Source organism: Ovis canadensis, chromosome 13, assembly GCF_042477335.2.
Source record: "Ovis canadensis isolate MfBH-ARS-UI-01 breed Bighorn chromosome 13, ARS-UI_OviCan_v2, whole genome shotgun sequence".
NCBI lineage: Eukaryota > Metazoa > Chordata > Mammalia > Artiodactyla > Bovidae > Ovis > Ovis canadensis.
This window is the reverse complement of record NC_091257.1, coordinates 79210281-79231464: the sequence shown is the minus strand read 5'-3', so window position 1 is coordinate 79231464 and position 21184 is coordinate 79210281. Positions and strand designations below refer to the sequence as shown.

Genomic DNA, 21184 nt, shown 5'->3' with positions numbered 1-21184 from the left:
TTTGGACCTTGGTCCTGCACACACCAACATGTCTTTTCCCCCCTCTAAGTCACATACACCCTGAATTCTACTGAGAGATCTCAGCTTGCAAAACCCTGCTTTAGAATTAGTAAGCTGGTCTTATAACAAACAGGTAATTTTTTGGGGAAAAAATGTAATTGTATATTTTTTCTCTTTCTAAAATATGTGGGTGATTAAGCCCTTTGGGGAAAGAATATGTAAGTCTGATCTTTTTCATAAATGAGTTGGAAATACAGTATAATCTTTAAGAGGTTATCTGTATACTAATAACTACAAGGTTTTTTTTTTTTTAACTACAAGTTCTTACCCTTGATTTCTGGGGTCTTCCCATTGTGTAATACGAGTGTTGTGGTTGACAAAATATACTCTACCATTGCTGTCCGTTCTCTTCTCTTTAAAACAGAAAAAAAAAGAGGCAAAGCGTTATCGAGTTGGCATAGTCTTCTTCCTCAAACTAAGATGAGCTGATTTTGCCATTTTTTCACTGCACTGTTGATTTTGTAGCTTTAAAATCATAACTTTAAGAGCTTTAATTTATTCTTTCACTACTAAATCTACATACTTACTCAAGTTATACAAATATCGTTATATCCTAGAAACTAAACAGATATAATTCACAATATCCTGCCCACAGAATCTTTCTGTTCAACCTAACCAACAGCAAGAATAATTAACTGTATTAAATTTGCATACATGACCTTATATTAACCTTAACAGTCCCACAGAGTAGGTAGTTTTCACTTATCTTTAAAGATAAGGATTTTCAGACAGGCTAAGTGATCAGCCCCTAATCTCAGAATTAAGTAGTAGCTAGACTCTAGCTGATGCAGGATGGAAACTGACATCTCCATTCAGAGATTTTTATTTCATATCGCACCATCTCATTTCTGAAAATATAATGGGGGTATGTAATTTAACTGTTTCTTTGTTATGTGCTGAGTCACTGAGTTGTGTCTGACTCTTTGTGACCCCGTGGACTATAGCCTGCCAAGCTCCTCTGTCCAGGGCATCTTCCTGACCCAGGGATCAAACCTGGGTCTTCTGCATTGCAGGTGAATTCTTTACCATCTGAGTCACCAGGGAAACCTGTTTCTTTGCTATATGCTAGGTATTACTTAACTAGAGAAGACACTGTTTCAAAATACATCCTGTTCCGTAATACAACCAGTTTCCTATCCTAAATATCTATAGTAACGTTTTACACCAGAGTTGGGCAGCAGGGCTCCTCTTTAATTTACTGGATCTGTATCTGAAGCAGTGTGTTTCCCCACCTGCATCTTGTTTTAGGATTCTCCTAGTTCTCTTATACCCATTCTACACAATTGTTCTGCTTCTCTGAGCTTTCTCACTAAGTTTAGAAGATGTGTAGATGTCATTTTCTTTTAATAACCAAGTAGTTTTGAAATTTTAATATTAACATTAGTTCTGCTGTTTTGAATTATTGTTTTCTCTGCTCCATTACAAGTTAATTATTCAAAAGACAGGTCTCTTCCACTGTCTAAATCTTTTAAATTTGGCCAAGATGTCTCAAAATGAACACTTAAGTATTAAATATTATAAAATGGATTCCCACTTTTTAAAAAGCATGGTTACCTTAAAATTACCAATTAAAAAAAAATTAAGCTTAACTCCATGGTGAGAAAACCAATTTTTATTCCTATGGTTTGAAAGTTCATGTCTATTTTCCAAACAACACTTATGTAAAACTTTTGGACTTTTCTTTAAGCACGATATTGCAGAATGAGCGTTAGGCTAAATTATATATAATATAGGCCTTGTCAAGGTAGTGTTTGGTAACTTTCAACTTCTCTCCAGCATTGAATCCATGATCTCAAGTAGCAGTGATGATACTGGGGTAGGGGGGTGGAAGGTGGGGGTAAGGCTGGTGCTAGGAAAGAAGGAATATATTGGTGAGTATCATGAATCTGCTCCCGACAGCTCTGCTACTTTCTCTACCAGCTGAGCCTAAAATGGAAACAAAACCTCTGAATACATAAAATACAGGAAATGGACTCTGCATCTTGTGACACACCCTAGATAGTAACTGTGACTTTGCTGGTCATGCCACCTAGACTGTGGAAACATGTAACCAACTTTAAGAACTGTCTCTGAGGCAAAAAGAAGCATCCACAGTACTATAGCTAGCTACATAATAAATAAAAAAGTCAATGTTCCAGAAAGTTTAAATTTAAATTTTTAAATACACTTACAGAATTTATAAATTTCTTGTACACCAACAATCTTAAGTAACTTTTGTAATCTAAAACTAACATCATAAGTGCCTAGTTGAGTATATATTTATCTATTAACTGCCATATAAGTTCAGATTTCAGGGCCAGAGATTCTCTCAAAAACCTAACATGAATAGAGTCATTGCCTGGGTTCTCCAAGGAGTCTGAGGTCTGAGAGCCCTGGTGAGTTACTGACCTCAGCTAAGGACACCCTCATCTTACCCACAGTCAATGTTTATTGAATGGTGGCATGAAGCTAGGGATGGCATGGAGATTTCCCATTTTTTTCTTTTCAGATAAACAGATTTAAGGCTTTGGAGTAGTTTTGCCTTATTCCAAAACTTTTTTTTTTTTTGGTGTGCTTTGGTTTTTATCATTTTAATAATGTCTTATCCAAACAGTTTCTCTGTTCAATGAAAAATCTGAATAATGCTTTTTGACATTTTAAATATTTAGTTTGTGCACTTAGATTACAGCTCACACATTTGTAGTTCTGTGACTTTACTAGGTAGGCTTTCTAAATAAAAGCTTAAAAACATTTCAAAACGAAAACACAACTCCATCAAAGGCTAACACAAAGTAAGATAAAGTGGAAAGAAAGCTTAAGAGAATAAGGAAACCATACACATCACTAGTCAAGTGGTTTTTAAAGTAGTGGATTCCTAACGTAAGTTATTCTTCTGTTGTTAGAAAACTATAGGGCTTTGATGTTCGTCTTTTGGTTAGCAATAAACTCAAACTTAGCTTAAACAGACTGTACAGTTGTATGAAGTCGTAAAAGTATTGTATGAACAATAAGTGAGGTTTCAAACTCCTGTAATTGTAGTTGAATAGTCATTGTATTTTCTTGGGAACCATGTTTAATGGTTGTACCTCAAATCAGAAAACAAAATGAAGTGCTTTGGTAGGTTAACAAAATGATTTTACCCAGGGAAAAAAAAAAGAAAACTTATTCCTATGTTTGATCTAAGTATATAGTGCTGATACCAGCACTTCTTGCAAGAGGGTGTGAAGACCAAAACTTCAAAGATGGGACCTCAAACTTGCAAACTGAAGGCTCATGTGCTTAATGAGATGTGCTGTGATTACAGAGCTGATTTCTTACTTTGTTGAAAAATCATATGATAAACAATTCTGAAATTACTGAACACCAAACCTGAATACACATCAAACCATTTCCTGACCTGATGAGTAAGGCACTGAACAACAGAAGCTGCTTGATGTTCTATGCATTCTTTCATAGCAACTCTGAAAATGAGAAGACAGCTTTGTACTTGATGGGTAAACCAGCTATAAAAAGCCCTATTAGACTATATTGTTGAACCAAAAGCATTCTTTGTTCTCCAGCCTCTACAGTTTGCATGTGTTATAAATTCTTCACTGTCAGCTTCTAATATAGTAATGTCTAGTCCAAGCATACAAAAGTCCGAAAGGGTGAGGAAGTGGGATTTAAAAATACATGGCATCACAAAAATAATGCTGACAATTTCAGAACACCAACACAGGCTACAAACTGGGATTTTATTTCCTGGATCAATGATGAGGGTCTATCAGGTGCTTCTCATTTAATACCAGAGCCATCCCTGGCTCCACAAATAAAGCATATGCCCCAAAGGAAGAGTACAGTTCACAAATAAAGCAGTGCTCAGTCTAAATAACAGGATGATCATGAACTCATTTAAGAAGGGGGAGGGGCTGCATCTCAACTTCAGGAGCATGAAACCTAAAAATAAGCAGAACATAAAATAACCAAGGAAAAATTCTGATAACATACACAAGGAGGGATTGGGTCTCTAGAGGCAGTATTTCAGGGAGGTGTTGCTGGCTAAAATGAGAAAGATCCTGATGATATAATGATAAACAAAGAAACAAGGACTAGCTCTGCAGGAAAGGCTTTTCAAATAAAGGCAACACAGACTGCAATTCATGCTTCTGTGAGCAAGAAACAATTTTTCTTAACAGCTACCCTAGAGAAGATACAAACTAGTTTGCGTTTCTAACAGAAGCAAATCAGGTCAAGGTTTTTCTGCAATAAAACCAAGAGGATTAATACACAACCTACAGATGTTTCAGTCCAACAGCTTCTCTTCTGTAACATGAATGTAAAACAATTCCTGAAATAAAGCTAAGACCATTCATGTCAGGGAATGCAACCAAACAGCTCTAGTTCATTTTTTTCTAAGAACATTTTTTTCTAAAGTACTTCATAACAATCATACACTGTCCATTATAAGGTCCCACAGAGCCAAAAGACCCCTTACCAAACTACCAGACACTGGTGAATAAGGACCTTCACCACTTTCATATGCCTTCCTTTTGTTTTATAAGCTATTAACAATGATAGTTATAACTATGAACTATTACATTTTTTATCTGATTCACAGGAATGTTAAGGACAAATTACTTCAAGGGCAATTGTTGTTCAGTCGCTCAGTCGTGTCTGACTCTCTGCGACCCCATGGACTGCAGCATGCCAGGCTTCCCTGTCCTTTACTGTCTCCCTGAGTCTGCTCAACCTTGTTCATTGAGTCAATGATGACATCAAGTCATCTCATCCTCTATCGCCCCCATTCTCCTCCTACCCTCAATCTTTCTTAGCATCAGGGTCTTTTCCAATGAGTCAGCTCTTCACAACAGATGGCCAAAGTACTGGAGCTTCAGCTTCAGCAAAGTCCTTCCAACAAATATTCAGAGTTGATATCCTTTAGGACTGGTTTGATCTCCTTGCTGTCCAAGGGACTCTCAAGAGTCTTCTCCAGCACCAGTTTGAAAGCATCAATTCTTTGGCATTCAGCCTTCTTTATGGTCCAACGCTCACATCCATACATGACTACTGGAAAAACCATAGCTTTGACTATATGGACCTTTGTCAGCAAAATGACGTCTCTGCTTTTCAATAGGCTATCTAGGTTGGTCATAGGTTTTCTTCCAAGGAGCAAATGTCTTTTAATTTCATGGCTGCAGTCACCATCCGTAGTGATTTTGGAAACCAAGAAAATAAAGTCTGTCACTGTTTCCATTTTTTTCCCATCTATTTGTCATGAAGTGATGGGACCAGATGCCATGATCTTAGTTTTCTGAATGCTGAGTTTAAAACCAGCTTTTTCACTCACTCTTTCACTTTCAAGAGGCTCTTCAGTTCCTCTCCCTTTCTGCCATTAGGGTAGTGTCATCTGTATATCTGAGGTTATTGGTATTTCTCCTGGCAATCTTAATTCCAACTTGAGCTTCATCCAGCCTGTTCACATGATGTACTCTCAATATAAGTTAAATAAGCAGGGTGACAATATACAGTCTTTACAAATTCCTTTCCGAATTTTCAACCAGTTTGTTGTTTCCATGTCCAGTTCTAATTGTTGCTTCTTGACCTGCATACAGGTTTCTCAGGAGGCAGGTGAGGTGGTCTGATATTCCTGTCTCTTGAAGAATTTTCCACAGTTTGTTGTGATCCACACAGTCAAAGGCTTTATTTAGTGTAGTCAGTGAAGCAGAAGTAAATGCTTTTCTGGAATTTCTTGCCTTTTCTATGATCCAATGGATGTTGGCAATTTGATCTCTGGTTCCTCTGCCTTTTCTAAATCCAGCTTGTACATCTGGAAGTTCTTGGTTCACATGCTGTTGAAGGCTAGCCTGAAGGATTTTGAGCATGACCTTCTTGCACACAAAATGAATGCAATGGTGTGGTACTTTGAACAATCTTTGGCATTGTCCTTCACTGACCTTTTCTAGTCCAGTGGCCACTGCTGAGTTTTCCAAATTTGCTGATATGGTGAGTGCAGCACTTTAACAGCATCATCTTTTAGCATCTGAAATAGCTCAGCTAGAACCCCATCACGCCCACTAGCTTTGTTTGTAGTGATGCCTCCTAAGGCCCACTTGACTTCACAGTCTTGGATGTCCAGCTTTAGGTGTGTGGTCACACCATCGTGGTTATCCGGGTCATTAAGAACTTTTTTGCACAGTTCTGTGTATTCTGTGGTAAGTGAAAGTCGCTCAGTCTGACTCTTTGTGACCCATGGACTATACAGTTCCATAGAATTCTCTAGGCCAGAATACTGGAGTGGATAGCCTTTCCCTTCTCCAGGGGATCTTCCCAACCCAGGGACTGAACCCAGGTCTCCCGCATTGCAGGTGGATTCTTTACCAGCTGAGCTGTAATTGAAAGGCAGGCTTAAACAGCCAATTTTATTTACTGCCCAGATTCATGTGACCTGGACATCAATTTTTTTCCCCTCCATTCCCAAAACAATGCTAGAGCAATCTATCAAACTGATGTTTCCCAACAAAACTACCTAGAATTATTACTTTCTGAAATATCTGGAGCTCTTGAAGATAAAACTTCAACTGGTTCCATAAATGGTTCTACTCTGCTGTTTTCCACTTTCTACTGATATATAGTCTTTCTCTTCCATGCAGAACTGTTTCTATATTGTCATGTTTATTCTAGAAACTTACTATAGCTCTATGACTTATATAACACATATGAAATAATCTGGTAGGGCAGGCTCATCTTAAAGTCTATTAACAAAGTTTTAATAACTAAGGTACTTGATAATAGAGCTTACTCAAGTACTCCTTGGTGCAGGACACAAAGTCAGTACCCTACCACATTTCCCCTTCCACTGTTCTTTCAGATAACATCGACTCTATCAACCTTTGAACTGTGTTTTAAAAGCACGAATATGATCAAAATCGTCTTTAAAGCTTTCTATTTTGAGATAAGTATTATAGTATGAAGCAAAAAGTGTTCAAAGAATCTCACATATCCTTTGATCAGTTTACCCCAATGATGACATCTTATGTCATCAATGATAGCAAAGTATCAAAATCAGGAAGCTGACACTGATGCATTACTGTTGACTATACACTTAACTCAATCTTTACTGATTTTTAAAGTTTGAATTCATTTCTGTAATATACAGAATCATTTCTGTAATATATAGTTCTATAAACTTTTATTCCATGTACAGATCTGTGTAATCACCGCCATAGTCAAGGCACAGAACCGTTCTACCACTACATAAGAACCACTCATGTTAACTCCTATATTTGGAACCACCTACCAGTCAGTGGCTATCTCCTGGCAACTACTAATCTATTTCTCATCTCTATAGTTTTGTCATTTTAAGAATGATATATGAATTGAATTATATTAGCACATAATCTTTTGAAATGAATTTCTTTTCACTAAGCATAATGCTCTGGAGGTCCATCCTGATTTTCCTCGTATCATAATCCAGTCCTTCTTATGCTGAGTGGGCAAAATACTTTAAAATTTTAGAAGAGTAACTTAGAACGTTTGGGGAATTTAATGCTTATCTAGCACTCCAAATTAAACCAAGACACCCAAAAAGCTTCTCAGATATTCACTCAAGCAAGAGCAAGGTTTATCATCCATTCATAAACACGTAATTGTTAAAATGACTGAATTTAATTAAAAAAAAATCCATGTGACTTACCCCATCCAGGCGGCAGGGGACCCAGGGGATCAAATTCTTTATTTTGTGATGTAGCAAACAAATCTTGATTCTAAAAAGAACCATCCCCAAAATGGTTAAATAACTAACAGATAATTGGAAAGCAAGCTTATGAATTCTGATAAGCCTTTCCCTGGCCATCTGCAACATAACATACTCTTATACAGTCCACATCTTAGAGAAGTGTGAATGAAAGTCAAGAATGAAAGTCAATGCATTCTCATGAAAAAAAAAAAAAATCTGTTAATATTTGAAACGATCTGATATTCAAGTATTACAAGTACTTTTACACCCAAATTGACCACTGTTCCCCTAAATCAGTAAATTACAGAAATATATAAACCTTACAAAAGTCACTTAAGAGTAACAGTACTCAGTTATCAGTTGGCTGAGAAAAATCTTATATTTCTAACCCCAAAATCGTGAGAAGAGAGTCGGAGGAATATGAAGAATAGGCTATCAGATGAGCAAAAGGAAAGAATTCCAGTTTGGAAGGCATTGATAAGCCTAGAACTGTAGAGAAGATTTCAAAAATTCATTTGAAACCATCACACTGGTGGAGAGAGAGGTCTGGCTAGATAAAAGGAAAATAGGAGTCAACCACTGGAAAAAGAGAAGCAAAAGTCATACTGTGAGTGTATAGGATGAAGGGTTAATGAGTGTGTTTTAGTTTAAATATGTAATAAAGTGGGGGATACTTTTGGTCTCTCAGTAAGATGCAATTAAACCCTTTCTTCTGTAAAATAGGCAAATAAATAATAGACTAATTGCTTTAAAAATTATGGGAAAATATACACAAGTAAAATAAGATAGTGTACCCCATGTACCCAGCAACAAGATTCAACAGTAACCAAAACTGCCAACATTTATTTTTCTTTCATATTCTTTACTGAGCAAAAAAAGAGGGGGAAAAAACAGTCATCATTTCACTCCTATTTTAGTACACCTAAAATTTGTGAAAATTTTCTTATACAATCACAGTATTATTATTACACCTACCAAAGAATCCATGTTAATTTTATCATCTAATACACAATCTCTATTAAATGCCTCTGGCTACTTACTGGGTTGAATCAGAATCCAAAATCATCATATTGCACATTGCTTTAGGCTCTTAAGTCTAAATTTATGGCAGTTTCCTCCACTGTTGGTCTTTTTCGCCCCATATCATTGATTTATTATGGAAACTGAGTTAACTGACTAAAAAGTTTTAAAAGCATATGAGAGATACTCTATTTCTCATAAAAGCTCATAGAAGATAAGACCAGTCAAGGACTGGCCCTTCTCTTGACAGACAACAGTAATGAAAAAATAGGGAATAGGGAAGCCAAGGAGAAACACTATACAAGGGTTGACCCTTGTTAACAGTCTGGAGCAGTTTAGCATAAGACAAACTGCTCTGATAATTTTTCTAAGACCCAAGCCTATCCCACCGACTTTCCCTAGACAGATAAGCTAAGAATAGGCACAATGATGCCATGGGCCAGAGCCATTACATAACGATCCATCATCAACCATATCCATTCTGAGGTTGAAAATGCTGAGTGTATGAGCATCTGCTGCCCTATAACCAGGGTCAGAACAAAGGCCACTTCACCTACCAAATAAGCAGATTTTCTTAACAACACCTCACCACTTTTTAAGTAGCTAGCATTAAGAATATTCAATTCAGTTCATAACTAAAATAGGCTGTTTAAGTTCTTTGTAATTTAGAACCACTCTATAACAAGAGTGAAAAGTAGGAATGTAGACAGGAGAAAAGAAAAAATGGTTCACGAATAAAAGCTGCAATTCAAGAAAAATTTCTTAGAGTATCAAAACGGTTAAGTTACAGTGAAGCAATACACAATGTGGGTGCTTTAGGAATTTTCTAACTGTCTTTAAAAAGAGGGTTTTAAAAGATCATATACTGGATACAAAAGGCCAACAGGCACATGAAAAATGCTCAACACCACTAATCAAAACCACAATGAAAGACAACCTCACACCCATCAGAATGCTTATCATCACAAATGTCACAAATAACAAATGTGGCAAGGATGTACAGAAAAAGGGAATCCTGTATATTACTGGCAGAAATGTAAACTGATGCAGCTACTTGGAATACAGTATGGCGATTCCTCAGAAGATTGAAAATAGGAAGTTCTCTGGTGGTTCAATGGTTAAGATTTCATGCTTCCACTGCAGAGGGCCTGGGTTCAATCCCTGACTGGGGAACTAAGTGCGTGGCATGGCCAAAAAACCTAAAAACAACAAAAAGACTAAAAAGAGACCTACCGTATGATAGAACAACTCAACTTGTGGATAAATATATATATATATATATATATATATATATATATATATATATATATATATCTGAATTCAAAAAAATATATGCACCCCAATGTTCACAGTAACATTATTTATAATAGCCAAGAAAGATAGAGAAGCAACATTAAGTGTTTCAACAACAGATGAATAACTGAAGAATATATATCATACATATACAATGAAATACTATTCAGCCACCCACATAAATCGGCATTTTGCCATCTGCAACAAAGTGGATGAACCTGGAGGGTATCATGTTTAGTGAAGTAAGTCAGAGAAACACCAATACTGTATGTTATCACCTATATATGGAATCTAAAACTACAAAAACTAAAACAAATGAATAATCAAAATAGAAACAGATTCATAGGGAGAACAAACTAACGGTTACCAGTGGGAAGAGAGAAGCAAGACAGTGGTGGATTAAAAGGTAAAAAAACTACTACATATAAAATAAGCTTCAAGAATATATTATGTAGCACAGGAAATAGAGTCAATACAGTAATTTTAAATGTTACATAATCTATAAAAATTTGAATAACTATGTTGTATACCTGAAACTAATAAAGTATTGTAAACTAACCATACTTCAATAAAAGTAAAAGATCATGTATTCTAAAATGCATACCTGCATTTGTGGACAGAAATGCAGGGAGAAAAAAGATTTAAAAAAAACACACATGAAAACTGACATTTTTATGCATTTAATATGTACCCCCAAAATTTGGAACTTTATCTATGGATCTATTGTATAGATAAAGTAAAGGAGTCTTGATGAAGTTAAGGAACTTACTCTAAATCATACAGAGAAAGTAACTGTGGAACCAGGATTCGAACCCAGATGTGTCTGACTCCAAAGCCCACGCTCTTTCCACTGGACACCCATGTGGAAACTAGCTTTAAAGAAGGCAAGCCAGCTAGGCATTCAAACCTAAAAGAAATTTAGCCAGGTATACCCAAGATGATTATAATTTAGAAAGGAAGGAAGATGTAAAACAGCACTGGGAAAAAAAAAGAAAACTGTAAGGTAGATGAGACAAAAATTAATTTCACTTCTAAAACCACCGGGAAGGGGAAAACATTGACAGCTGTCTACAGAAGTTGGCAGGAAAAATTGTTACATGAAAGAAAGTTATCTTAGTCATAACCAGGTGGTGAAGCAAAAGCTGCTGAGCAAGGTGCAAATTTATCTACATTGGTGAGTGGTAACTATTATGATGACAAAGCCCAAGAAACAGAAATACGGAGAAAAGGCAAAAAGGTAATGCCTAATGAGAACAGGAATTTATTTTGATGGATTCTAACAGAGATGATACTGATGGCAGTAGAAGGGAAGAGACGGCAACGGAGAGGGTCAACTTCTCTTGAACTCTTGGTGAGTTGGTTTACATAAATTTAAAAGATTTCCAGAAAGGAGACATTTTGATACCAAAGATAATATGGCTTCAAAGTCATAATAATATATTTAACATAATTCTATAAGCAATCAAACTTTAGTCTTCTCAAGCACTAAATAATGTATTGTGTAAATTTTACCTTTACATGTTACAAAATGATTCAATTCTATCATGAGTTTCACTTGAGTCAGGTGCTGTTAGACCCAAACAGTCTAATGTTCTGCTAAGCTAGGCAGTATTAAATTCAGAACTGTTTGAATTCTTTTTACACTGCTTGGATTTATTTTTATCATTCTTTTGTAAATAAATTTTAAGTTGTCGGAACTTCTTTTCTGCCAGTAACAAAGCAAAGGAAGTTGAACTTAAGGAAATTTTAAAAAGAAAAGAATAAATCACCTACACAGACTATGGGAAACAAGATGGAAAAATAATAATATCATCAATAGCAACAACTGGGTTGCCATCCTATTTGTACTTTCTTTTTAGTGCTTTACATTTTATATGTAAGAAAAGGTTAAAACTCAACCCTCATTAAGGTTATAAAGCCAAGTACATATGCTCACCCCATAAATGAACCTCTGGTTAAATTGCTGCATAGCTCCCTGAAGTTGACTACGCTGGAGCTGCCATTGTTCATAGTTTCGGACGGATTCCAATGTTGGCCTCTGCCACGTTGTTGTTCTTGTGAAATGGTCAACATAATAAATACGTCCCATGTTGTCAACCCGCCGCTCCCAGCTATATCAAGATAAAAACAACTGAATTCAACAAATATTTGTGAAACTGTTAAGAACTAAGTGGGACTTCATTTTAGCCCTGGTACAGATTTGGCAAGACTTTACCTTACACAACTACTTATTATTTTTTGGTTGCACTAGGTCTTTGTTGCTGTGTAGGTTTTCTCTAGGTGCAGAGTGGGGGCTACTTTCCAGTTGCAATGCGTGGGCTTCTCCTGTTGTGGAGCACGGGCTCTAGGGTGTGCGAGCTCACCAGAGCTCAGGAGTTGTAACATGCAGGCTCAGTAGCTACGGCTTGTAGGGTTCTACAGCACGGGCTCAGTAGTTGTAGCACATGAGCTTAACTGCTCCAAAGCATGTGGACTCTTCCTGGACCAGGGATCGAACCCATATACCCAGCACTGCAGACTCTTATCCACTGTATCACCAGGGGGGACCTTTTATATATTTTTAAACGGTCTATAAGCGAACTTAAAAGGAATGTATATAAAAATCTCTTTCTTAAAAGTTAAGGTGTATCAGTCAGGTTTCTAAAACAATGTATCTTAACTGATTAAATTGCAAATCAGTAAGACAAAAGCTCTCATTTTCTTTGTTTGAAATGTTCTTTTCACTGTTGCAATCCTAATAGGAACAGAAACATACGTGAGAGCCAGAGAGTGCAAGTGCTTTTCACGGATGTCAGGAATAGCACTTTTGCTCAAGAAGAGAACTATTTTATTTATCATTTGAAATGGATGCATAACATTCAAGGAAACATTGATAAAGTAACTTGATGTCTACCTGGCTGATAGTTTGGGGTTATGTCTATTAATTTAATATTATCCAGAATTGGTTCCAGGACACTCCTTGGGTACTCAAGTCCCTCATATAAAATAGCAAGGCTTTGCATATAACCAGGCACATCCTCCCATATACTTTAAATCATTTCTAGGTTACTAACAATACCTAATACAATGTAAATGCTAAACAACTGTCAACATAACATTGATGTTACGTAAACAGTTGCCAGGGCTTGGCAAATTCAGGTTTTGTCTTCTGGGATACCTTAAAATTTTCCCCCAATATTTCGATCTATGCATGCAGGCCAACTGTGGTAAAATAATTAATACCTTTTATGTATTGAAAATTTTTTTCTTCCTTTGCATTACTTCTTTAGGATGCATGTTACTAAGGGTATGGGTATTGCTACAGTTATATATACTTTCTGTGAGAGCTGTAACTACTTTAGACTACCACCAGCACATTAAGAGGCAAAGTTCCCCTACAATCTCGCCAAAACTGGATATTATATGTTAATTTAACACACAAAACACCTTTTAGGTGTTTGTTTAAGATTACTAGCAAGATTAAATATTTTCATGTATTTATGCCTGGCTTCCCTCAAATAAAAATATTTTCTTCCTTCCAATTATTTTATATGTTAAATGATTAACACCATATATCAATATATCCCATTTAATATTAATATTTCTCCAAATATCTTATAATGACTTTGCTATTATGTATTAGCTTTTATAAGAACTTTACCATAAATATGATAGGGTCTATAATTCTTACTCAGTTAAAAAAAAAACTAACCCTGTTGTACAGCAGAAACTAATAACACTGTAAAGGAATTATCCTCCCATGAAAAAATATTCTATGATAAACCATAATTGAAAAGAATATTAAAAATAATATATATAACAGAATCACTGTGCTGTACAAGGGCTTCCCAGGTGGCTTAGTGGTAAAGAATCTGCCTGCAATGAAGGAGATCCAGGTTCGATCCCTGGGTGGGGAAGATCCCCTGGAGGAGGAAATGGCAACCCACTCCAGTATCCTTGCCTGGAAAATCCCGTGGACAGCAGAGCTTGGCAGGCTACAGTCCTTAGGGTCACAAAGGGTCAGACATGACTGAAGTGACTTAGCAGCATGCTGTACAATAAGAATTAACAGCACTGTAAATCAACCATACGTTAATGAAAATAAATAAGGAGGAAAAAACCCTCCTTTTAAAACCCTGCAGTTTGAGCCAGGTAAGTTCACAAAGTAAACTTAGGGAATCTTTCTTTAGGTCAGAAATGAGTGAAAATAAACATATTTCATCATGGTCAATCAATTCCCAGAATCTCTTTTCAGTCTGCACCCATCATAAAGCAAAGTAGATAGAAACGAGACTGACAGAAGAGGAAAAGGAGGAAGGCAGGGAAATTTTGTATAGGTGTAATCTATGCTGTGTGAGTGCTAAGTCGCTTCAGTCATGTCTAACTTCTGTGACACTATAGACTGTAGCCTGCCAGTTCCTCTGTCCAGGGGATTCTTCAGGCGAGACTACTGGAGTGGGTTGCCATGTCCTTCTCTAGGGGATCTCCCTGACCTGGGGCTCAAACCCATGTCTCTTCTGTCTCCTGCACTGGCAGGTGGGTTCTTTACCACTAGCGCCACCTGGGAAGCCCCACAGATGTAATCTATAGTTCTGAATACTTTTTTTTCCAATTCAGACACTTACCCAGGAGGTAGAGGTTCTGGTCTATCCCACGTCGTTCTTTTTTCAATATGATCTACATAATAAACTCGCCCATGCTGGTCCACTCTCTGCTCCCAACTTAAACACAAAATTAAAAAGGCTGATAAGCTACATGTATGAGTTGCCTCGTTTTTCAATCCCAGAGTTAAGACAAATGAGCATTTCAGTATATAAAGCAGATACCAAAAGAATTTAGGAATAAAGTCAAGAAATGTTATCCTGAGGGTAACAGTGGATGAGATTTCTCTTGCTTAAGTATCTGCTTGAGGAGATGTCTTCTACATCTAAAGAGGCTGAGGCAATGCACTCAGGTGACAAAATCTGTTTCAATCTGATCAGAGTATACACAGAACTTGAGTGGCAAAGAAAACTGTAATTATTGTTACAAAATCTGAAGAAAGACTGAGAGCTGTTAAATGAAGGGCAAAGGACAGTTTGGGTTCTAGAAAAGTTGAAATCAAAGAATAAGACTATCAGATGTGCTCCTGCAAGCTTAAGGACAAAGGCAACCTGAGTATTTTAGTTTCCTTGGTAGGTTTATCCAAAGTAAAAAAAGACAGGAATAAACCAGCAGAGTTTAGAAAAACCAGTTACTTCTAAGAGAATCCACCCAGATTCTCTTCACTAATCCCCGACACAAAGAATTTCCTAATCTGGCTTTCAAAAATGAAAATGGCCTAACTACCCACATAAATAATACAGTCTCTTTTAGCAATTAAAATCCTCATGAGTTTCTTATCACCTAGTTAATTTTGATTACCATTTTGAACTGCCACAATGTATCTGTGTATAACTATTCAGCATTATTAATTTTAAAAATAGTAAGTAGAGATGTACATGAGATTGAGTTGCAATTTTTCAGTTTCCTAAATTCAACTCTGCCATGACTTTACAATGGCAAAGAAATAAAATTTAAGTGATATTTTCCCTTCAAAGAAAAGACAACCTGAATTAGGCAACTATTTTATTACTTGGCCTTGGTAAGGCTCAGTCCTTCTTAAAAAAAAAATTTTTTTTTCTTCCAGTTGGCTTTAAAATGAGGGAGTAATTTCAAATACGGCAAGCTATTTTGTTCAGTTTGACTCTAGACTTCCCAACACACATGCATAACCACAGTGATATTTTTTTAAGAGAATGGAATTCAGTACTATTTTCCTTATTAGTAAGTTTATACAGAAGCCTAAAGAAAACAAATGTTAACCAAAAACAATTACTCACCCAGGTGGGAGGGGAGCTTGAGGTACAGGATTTAATGGTCTAGGGCCTGCACCTCCAGATATAGTAAGAGGAATTATTAATCCAGATGTTGCTCCTTCAGATGTACTTGAATTTGTATTTGTTGGTGGCAGAGAGCCTGTACTAGAGCCATCACTTTCAGAAGTGGTAGATGGTGAGCCATTGACAGATGCTTTAAGATTTGAGGAAAACAGAAAAACAATTTTTAGGAATTTAAAAACAGGATAGAATTTTAAATAAAAAGGTAGACAATAGATGTTTCTATTTTTAACATCTAACTATAGATGTTTCTATTTTTACTACATGAAATGTTGACTTGCATGATTTTTGCTTTAAAAATCCAAGTATCATTTACCATTGTTAGGTTATTTGCCAATCACTGATTGTTTTTTTTAAAAGGATGTAATAAGAATAAGCAAACAGATCCTTGACTCTATGAAATGCTTATGTCAACGCAGGTACAAACATGGAGAGAAAGGTGCAAGCTTACCTGTACTGCCTATACTTTTTATAGCACACATGTGATTTCTGCCCCCTCCTACTTTGGGGCACACTTAGAATCTCAGTTTCCTAAACCCAGGCCACAACAGTGAAAGCCCCGAATCCTAACTACTAGGGAACTCATAGCACACACATGATTTTCATTCTTAGTAGAGCATCTGCCTCAACCCTGGCAGAAAAACTTAGGGAACAGGCCATATCTTAATTAACTATAGAAAGATTATTCTTGGCCAAAAACTTAAATGTAAAAATTCAGCTTGAAAATCAACCTACCAGTGTCTCTTAACACTTATCTGAGGATCAACTCCCAAATAGAATTTTATAATAAACAGTACTGAGATCTATATCTCTAGTGTATGGCTGGAATACACACCTGGTCTACGTGGGGTAGGTGGAGGTGGTCGTGAAGGTCTTGGAGGCCTAGAAGGTTTAAAACCGCCATTTGAGAGTGATGGAGAATTATTCCCATTGATCCTCCTATTTTCACCAGACCCTGCATCCTCAGGGTCATCTGATCCACTTGCATTCGCTCTGGGTAAAAAGGCATGGAAGGGAATAAGAATGCTCTTTAAATTTAACAGAAAACCAACAGGAGGACCACAACTTTTAGGAGCTTGAGAAAAGCTTCCTAATTTCTGGCCAGCCCTACCAAATACATAAACAGCTCTTATGGCAGATGCACATACAGCTTCTCAAGGCACATCTAGAAATAGAGTAAGGAGTTACTCAAGGGTACAGAAATAGTTGGGACTATTCAGAACTATAAGGTATGCTGGTTCAGATTTCAAATAACTCTTCAGAGGCCCTGCATAAGCAGAAACAGTCAGATTCTCAAAATTCCAAATGACTTAGAAAGGGCACTATTTTATCACAACCACAGATAACTTTGTCATCATTTTCTTGGTTTTCATTAGCTCTTTAATATCTAGGTCTGAAACAAGGCTACTGTTCCACAGCAGGAGAAGGACGTACATTTACTTCCAAGAGCTAGGTGTTCTCCTTCTACCCCAGAAAATGGTATACAAAATGTTCCAAGTGATCTAGAACAGAGGTGTCCACAGACTTTTTTTTTTTTTAAAGGAACTATCGTTTCTTCAGAGCAATGTCTTCAGTTGGAGAGAAAGAAAAGGGGGAGAACAGGAACAGGAATATCAGATACAAAGTTACTGCTGCAGCTATTGCTAAGTTGCTTCAGTCGTGTCCAACTCTGTGCAACCCCACAGATGGCAGCCCAACAGGCTTCCCCGTCCCTGGGATTCTCCAGACAAGAACACTGGAGTGGGTTGCCATTTCCTTCTCCAATGCATGAAAGTGAAAAGTGAAAGGGAAGTCGCTCAGTTGTGTCCGACTCTTCGCGACCCCATGGACTGCAGCCTACCAGGCTCCTCCATCCATGGGATTTTCCAGGCATAAGTACTAGAGTGGGGTGCCATACAAAGTCACTACTGTTAGTTAAATATAGCCAATTCCTTTTCCCAGGGGAATCACTGATTACAAGGCAGAGCATGAATTAGCTAGTTTGGAGACGATTATTCAGCTAAAGCTCTGATAACCTACTACCTGGTAATTGGAAACCACTACACTGCACTAAATCATACCCTGGGCCTCACGGCAATCCTGAATAAAATTTAATAGATCCAAGAAACCAAAACAGAGGTAGTACCATGTATTAAATCATCTTCACATTATGGTCCCCAGAAATCAAAGTATGATATTTGGACCAGAGTCAAGCACAATTCACAGGAGCCTGTTAGAAACACACAATCTTGGACTTCACTCCTGATGCACTATATCAGAGAGAGCATTTTAACGAGATCTCCAGATGATCTGTGTGAACAGTAGGGCATGACACATACTGCTGTGGGCGTTCCTCAAATGCTTACTCTGAATAAACGGAAAAGCTCAGTAACAGGCAGTCAGCACCTGATTGGTGCTGACTGCCTGCAGGAAGACTGAGCAACCTCAGAACATGAACAGAATGCAGCAAGAGTCAGCTCTGACACTGGTGATGAGTCTTAAACTCCTTTTGAGTTGTACACCTTTTTGAGACTCTGAGTGTTGCCTCTCTTCACTACTTTAAGATGGGAATGGGTGAATTTAATTCGGATGACCACTGTATTTACTAACGTGGGCAAGAATCCCGTAGAAGAAATAAAGTAGCCCTCATAGTCAACAAGAGTTCAAAATGCAATACTTGAGTGCAATTTCTGAAATGACAGAACAATCTTGGTTCATTTTCAAGACAAACCATTCAATAACACAGTAATCCAAGTCTATGGCCCAACCACTAATGCCAAAGAAGTTGAACGGTTCTATGAAGACCTACAAGACTTTACAGAACTAACACCAAAAACAGACATCCTTTTTATCATAGGGTAGTGGAATGCTAAAGCAGGAACTTAAGAGATACCTGGAGTAACCACAAATTTGGCCTTAAGAGTACAAAATGAAGCAAGGCAAAGGCTAACAGTGTTTTGCCAAGAGAATGCACTAGTCAGAGCAAACACCCTCTTCCAACAACACAAGAGATGACTCTACATGTGGACATCACCAGATGGTCAATACCAAAATCAGACTGATCGTATTCCTTGCAACCAAAGATGGAGAAGCTCTATACAGTCAGCAAAACAAGACTGGTAGCTGACTGTGGCTCAGATCACGAACGCCTTATTGCAAAATTCAGATTTAAACTGAAGAAAATAGGGAAAACCACTAGACCATTCAAGTAAGACCTAAATCAACTCCCTTATGATTATACACTGGAAATGACAAATAGACTCATGGGAGTAAATTTGATAGAGTACCTGAAGAATTATGGACAGAGGTTCATGACACTGAATAGGAAGCAGTGATCAAGACCATCTCGCCAAGAAAAAGAAATGCAAAAAGGCAAAATGCTTGTTTGAGGAGGCCTTACAAATAGCTGAGAAAAGAAGAGAAGCTAAAGGCAAAGGAGAAAAGGAAAGATACACCCATCTGAACTCAGAGTTCCAAAGAATAGCAAGGAGAGATAAGAAAGCCTTCCTCAGTGACCAATGCAAAGAAATAGAGGAAAATAATAGAATGGGAAAGACTAGAGAACTTTTCAAGAAAATAAGAGATACCAAGGGAACATTTCAAGCAAAGATGGGCACAATAAAGGACAGAAGTGGTATGGACCTAACAGAAGCACAAGCCAGAAGTACACAAAACAGTCTTAATGACCAGGAAAACCAAGATGGTGTGATAGCTCACCTAGAGAGAGACATCCTGGAATGCGAAGTCAGATGGGCCTTAGGAAGCATCACTACGAACAAAGCTGGTGGACGTTATGGAATTTCAGCTAAGCTATTTGAAACTAAAAGATGATGCTGTTAAAGTGCTACACACACTATATCAGCAAATTTGGAAAGCTAAGCAGTAGCCACAGGACTGAAAAAGGTCAGTTTTCCTTCCAATCCCAAAGAAGGGCAACACCAAAGAATGTTCAAACTATTGCACAAGTGCATTCATTTCACACGCTATCAAGGTAATGTTCAAAATCCTTCAAGCTAGGTTTCAATGATACATGAACCAAGAACTTCCAGATATACAAGCCGGATTTAGAAAAGGCAGAGGAACCAGAGATCAAATTGCCAACATCCACTGGATCATGGGAAAAGCAAGGGAATTCCAGAAAAACATCTAATTCTGCTTCACTGACTATGCTAAAGTCTCTGACTGAGTGGATCACGACAAACTGGAAAATTCCTAATGAGATGGGCATATCAGACCACCTTATCTGCCTCCTGAGAAATCTGTATGAAGGTCAAGAAGCATCAATTTGAACTGGACATGGAACAACAGACTCGTTCAAAATTGGGAAAGTAGTACGTCAAGGCTGTATATTGTCACCCTGCTTATTTAACTTATATACAGAGTACATCAAGTGAAATGCTGGGCTGGATGAAGCACAAGCTGGAATCAAGATTGCTGGGAGAAGTATCAGTAACCTCAGATATGCAGATGATACCACCCTTATGGCAGAAAGTGAAGAGGAACAAAAGGGCCTCTTGAAGAAGGTGAAAGAGAGTGAAAAAGTTGCCTCAAAACTCAACATTCAAAAAACTAAGATCATGGCATCTGGTCCCATCACTTCATGGCAAATAGATGGGGAAACAGCGGAAACAGTGACAGACTTTATTTTCTTGGTCTCCAAAAACACTACAGATGGTGACTGCAACCATGAAATTAAAAGACATTTGCTCCCTGGAAGAAAAGCTATGACAAATGTAGACAGCATATTAAAAAGCAGAGACATTACTTTGGTGACAAAATTCTGTATAGTCAAAGCTATGGTTTTTCCAATAGTCAAGTATGGATGTGAGAATTTCACCATAAAGAAGGCTGAGCACCAAAGAATTGATGCTTTCGAACTGTGGTGCTGGAGAAGACTCTTGAGAGTCCCTTGGACTGAGAGGAGATCCAATCAGTCAATCCTAAAGGAAATCAACCCTGATATTCATTGGAAGGACTGATGCTAAAGCTGAAAGTGCAATACTCTGGCCACCTGATGTGAAGAGCTGACTTACTGGAAAAAGACTCCGATGCTGGAAAGATTGAGGGCAGGAGAAGGGGATGAAGAGATGGTTGGTTGAATGGCATCACCAACTCAATGGACATGAGCTTGAGCAAACTCTGAGATAGTGAAGGACAGAGAAGCTTGGCATGCTGCAGTCCATGGGGTCACAAAGAGTTGAACACAACTGAGTGACTGAACAACAACAATATACTATACAAA

At 37.5% G+C, this 21184-nt stretch overlaps 1 protein-coding gene across 4 annotated transcripts in view; it reads right to left on the bottom strand.

Annotated features, from left to right (window-relative positions):
- ITCH (itchy E3 ubiquitin protein ligase) overlaps positions 1 to 21184 on the bottom strand; it is a 99908-nt gene that overhangs the window by 29884 nt on the left and 48840 nt on the right. For all 4 annotated transcript variants that reach the window (XM_069548373.1, XM_069548372.1, XM_069548371.1 and 1 more), the window contains 6 exons: positions 16799 to 16956; positions 15907 to 16096; positions 14671 to 14766; positions 12003 to 12177; positions 7712 to 7781; positions 329 to 413 (listed from right to left, as the gene is read on the bottom strand). In XM_069548373.1, coding sequence (XP_069404474.1) covers positions 329 to 413; positions 7712 to 7781; positions 12003 to 12177; positions 14671 to 14766; positions 15907 to 16096; positions 16799 to 16956 — 774 coding nt within the window. The remainder of the gene's footprint in view (positions 1 to 328; positions 414 to 7711; positions 7782 to 12002; positions 12178 to 14670; positions 14767 to 15906; positions 16097 to 16798; positions 16957 to 21184) is intronic.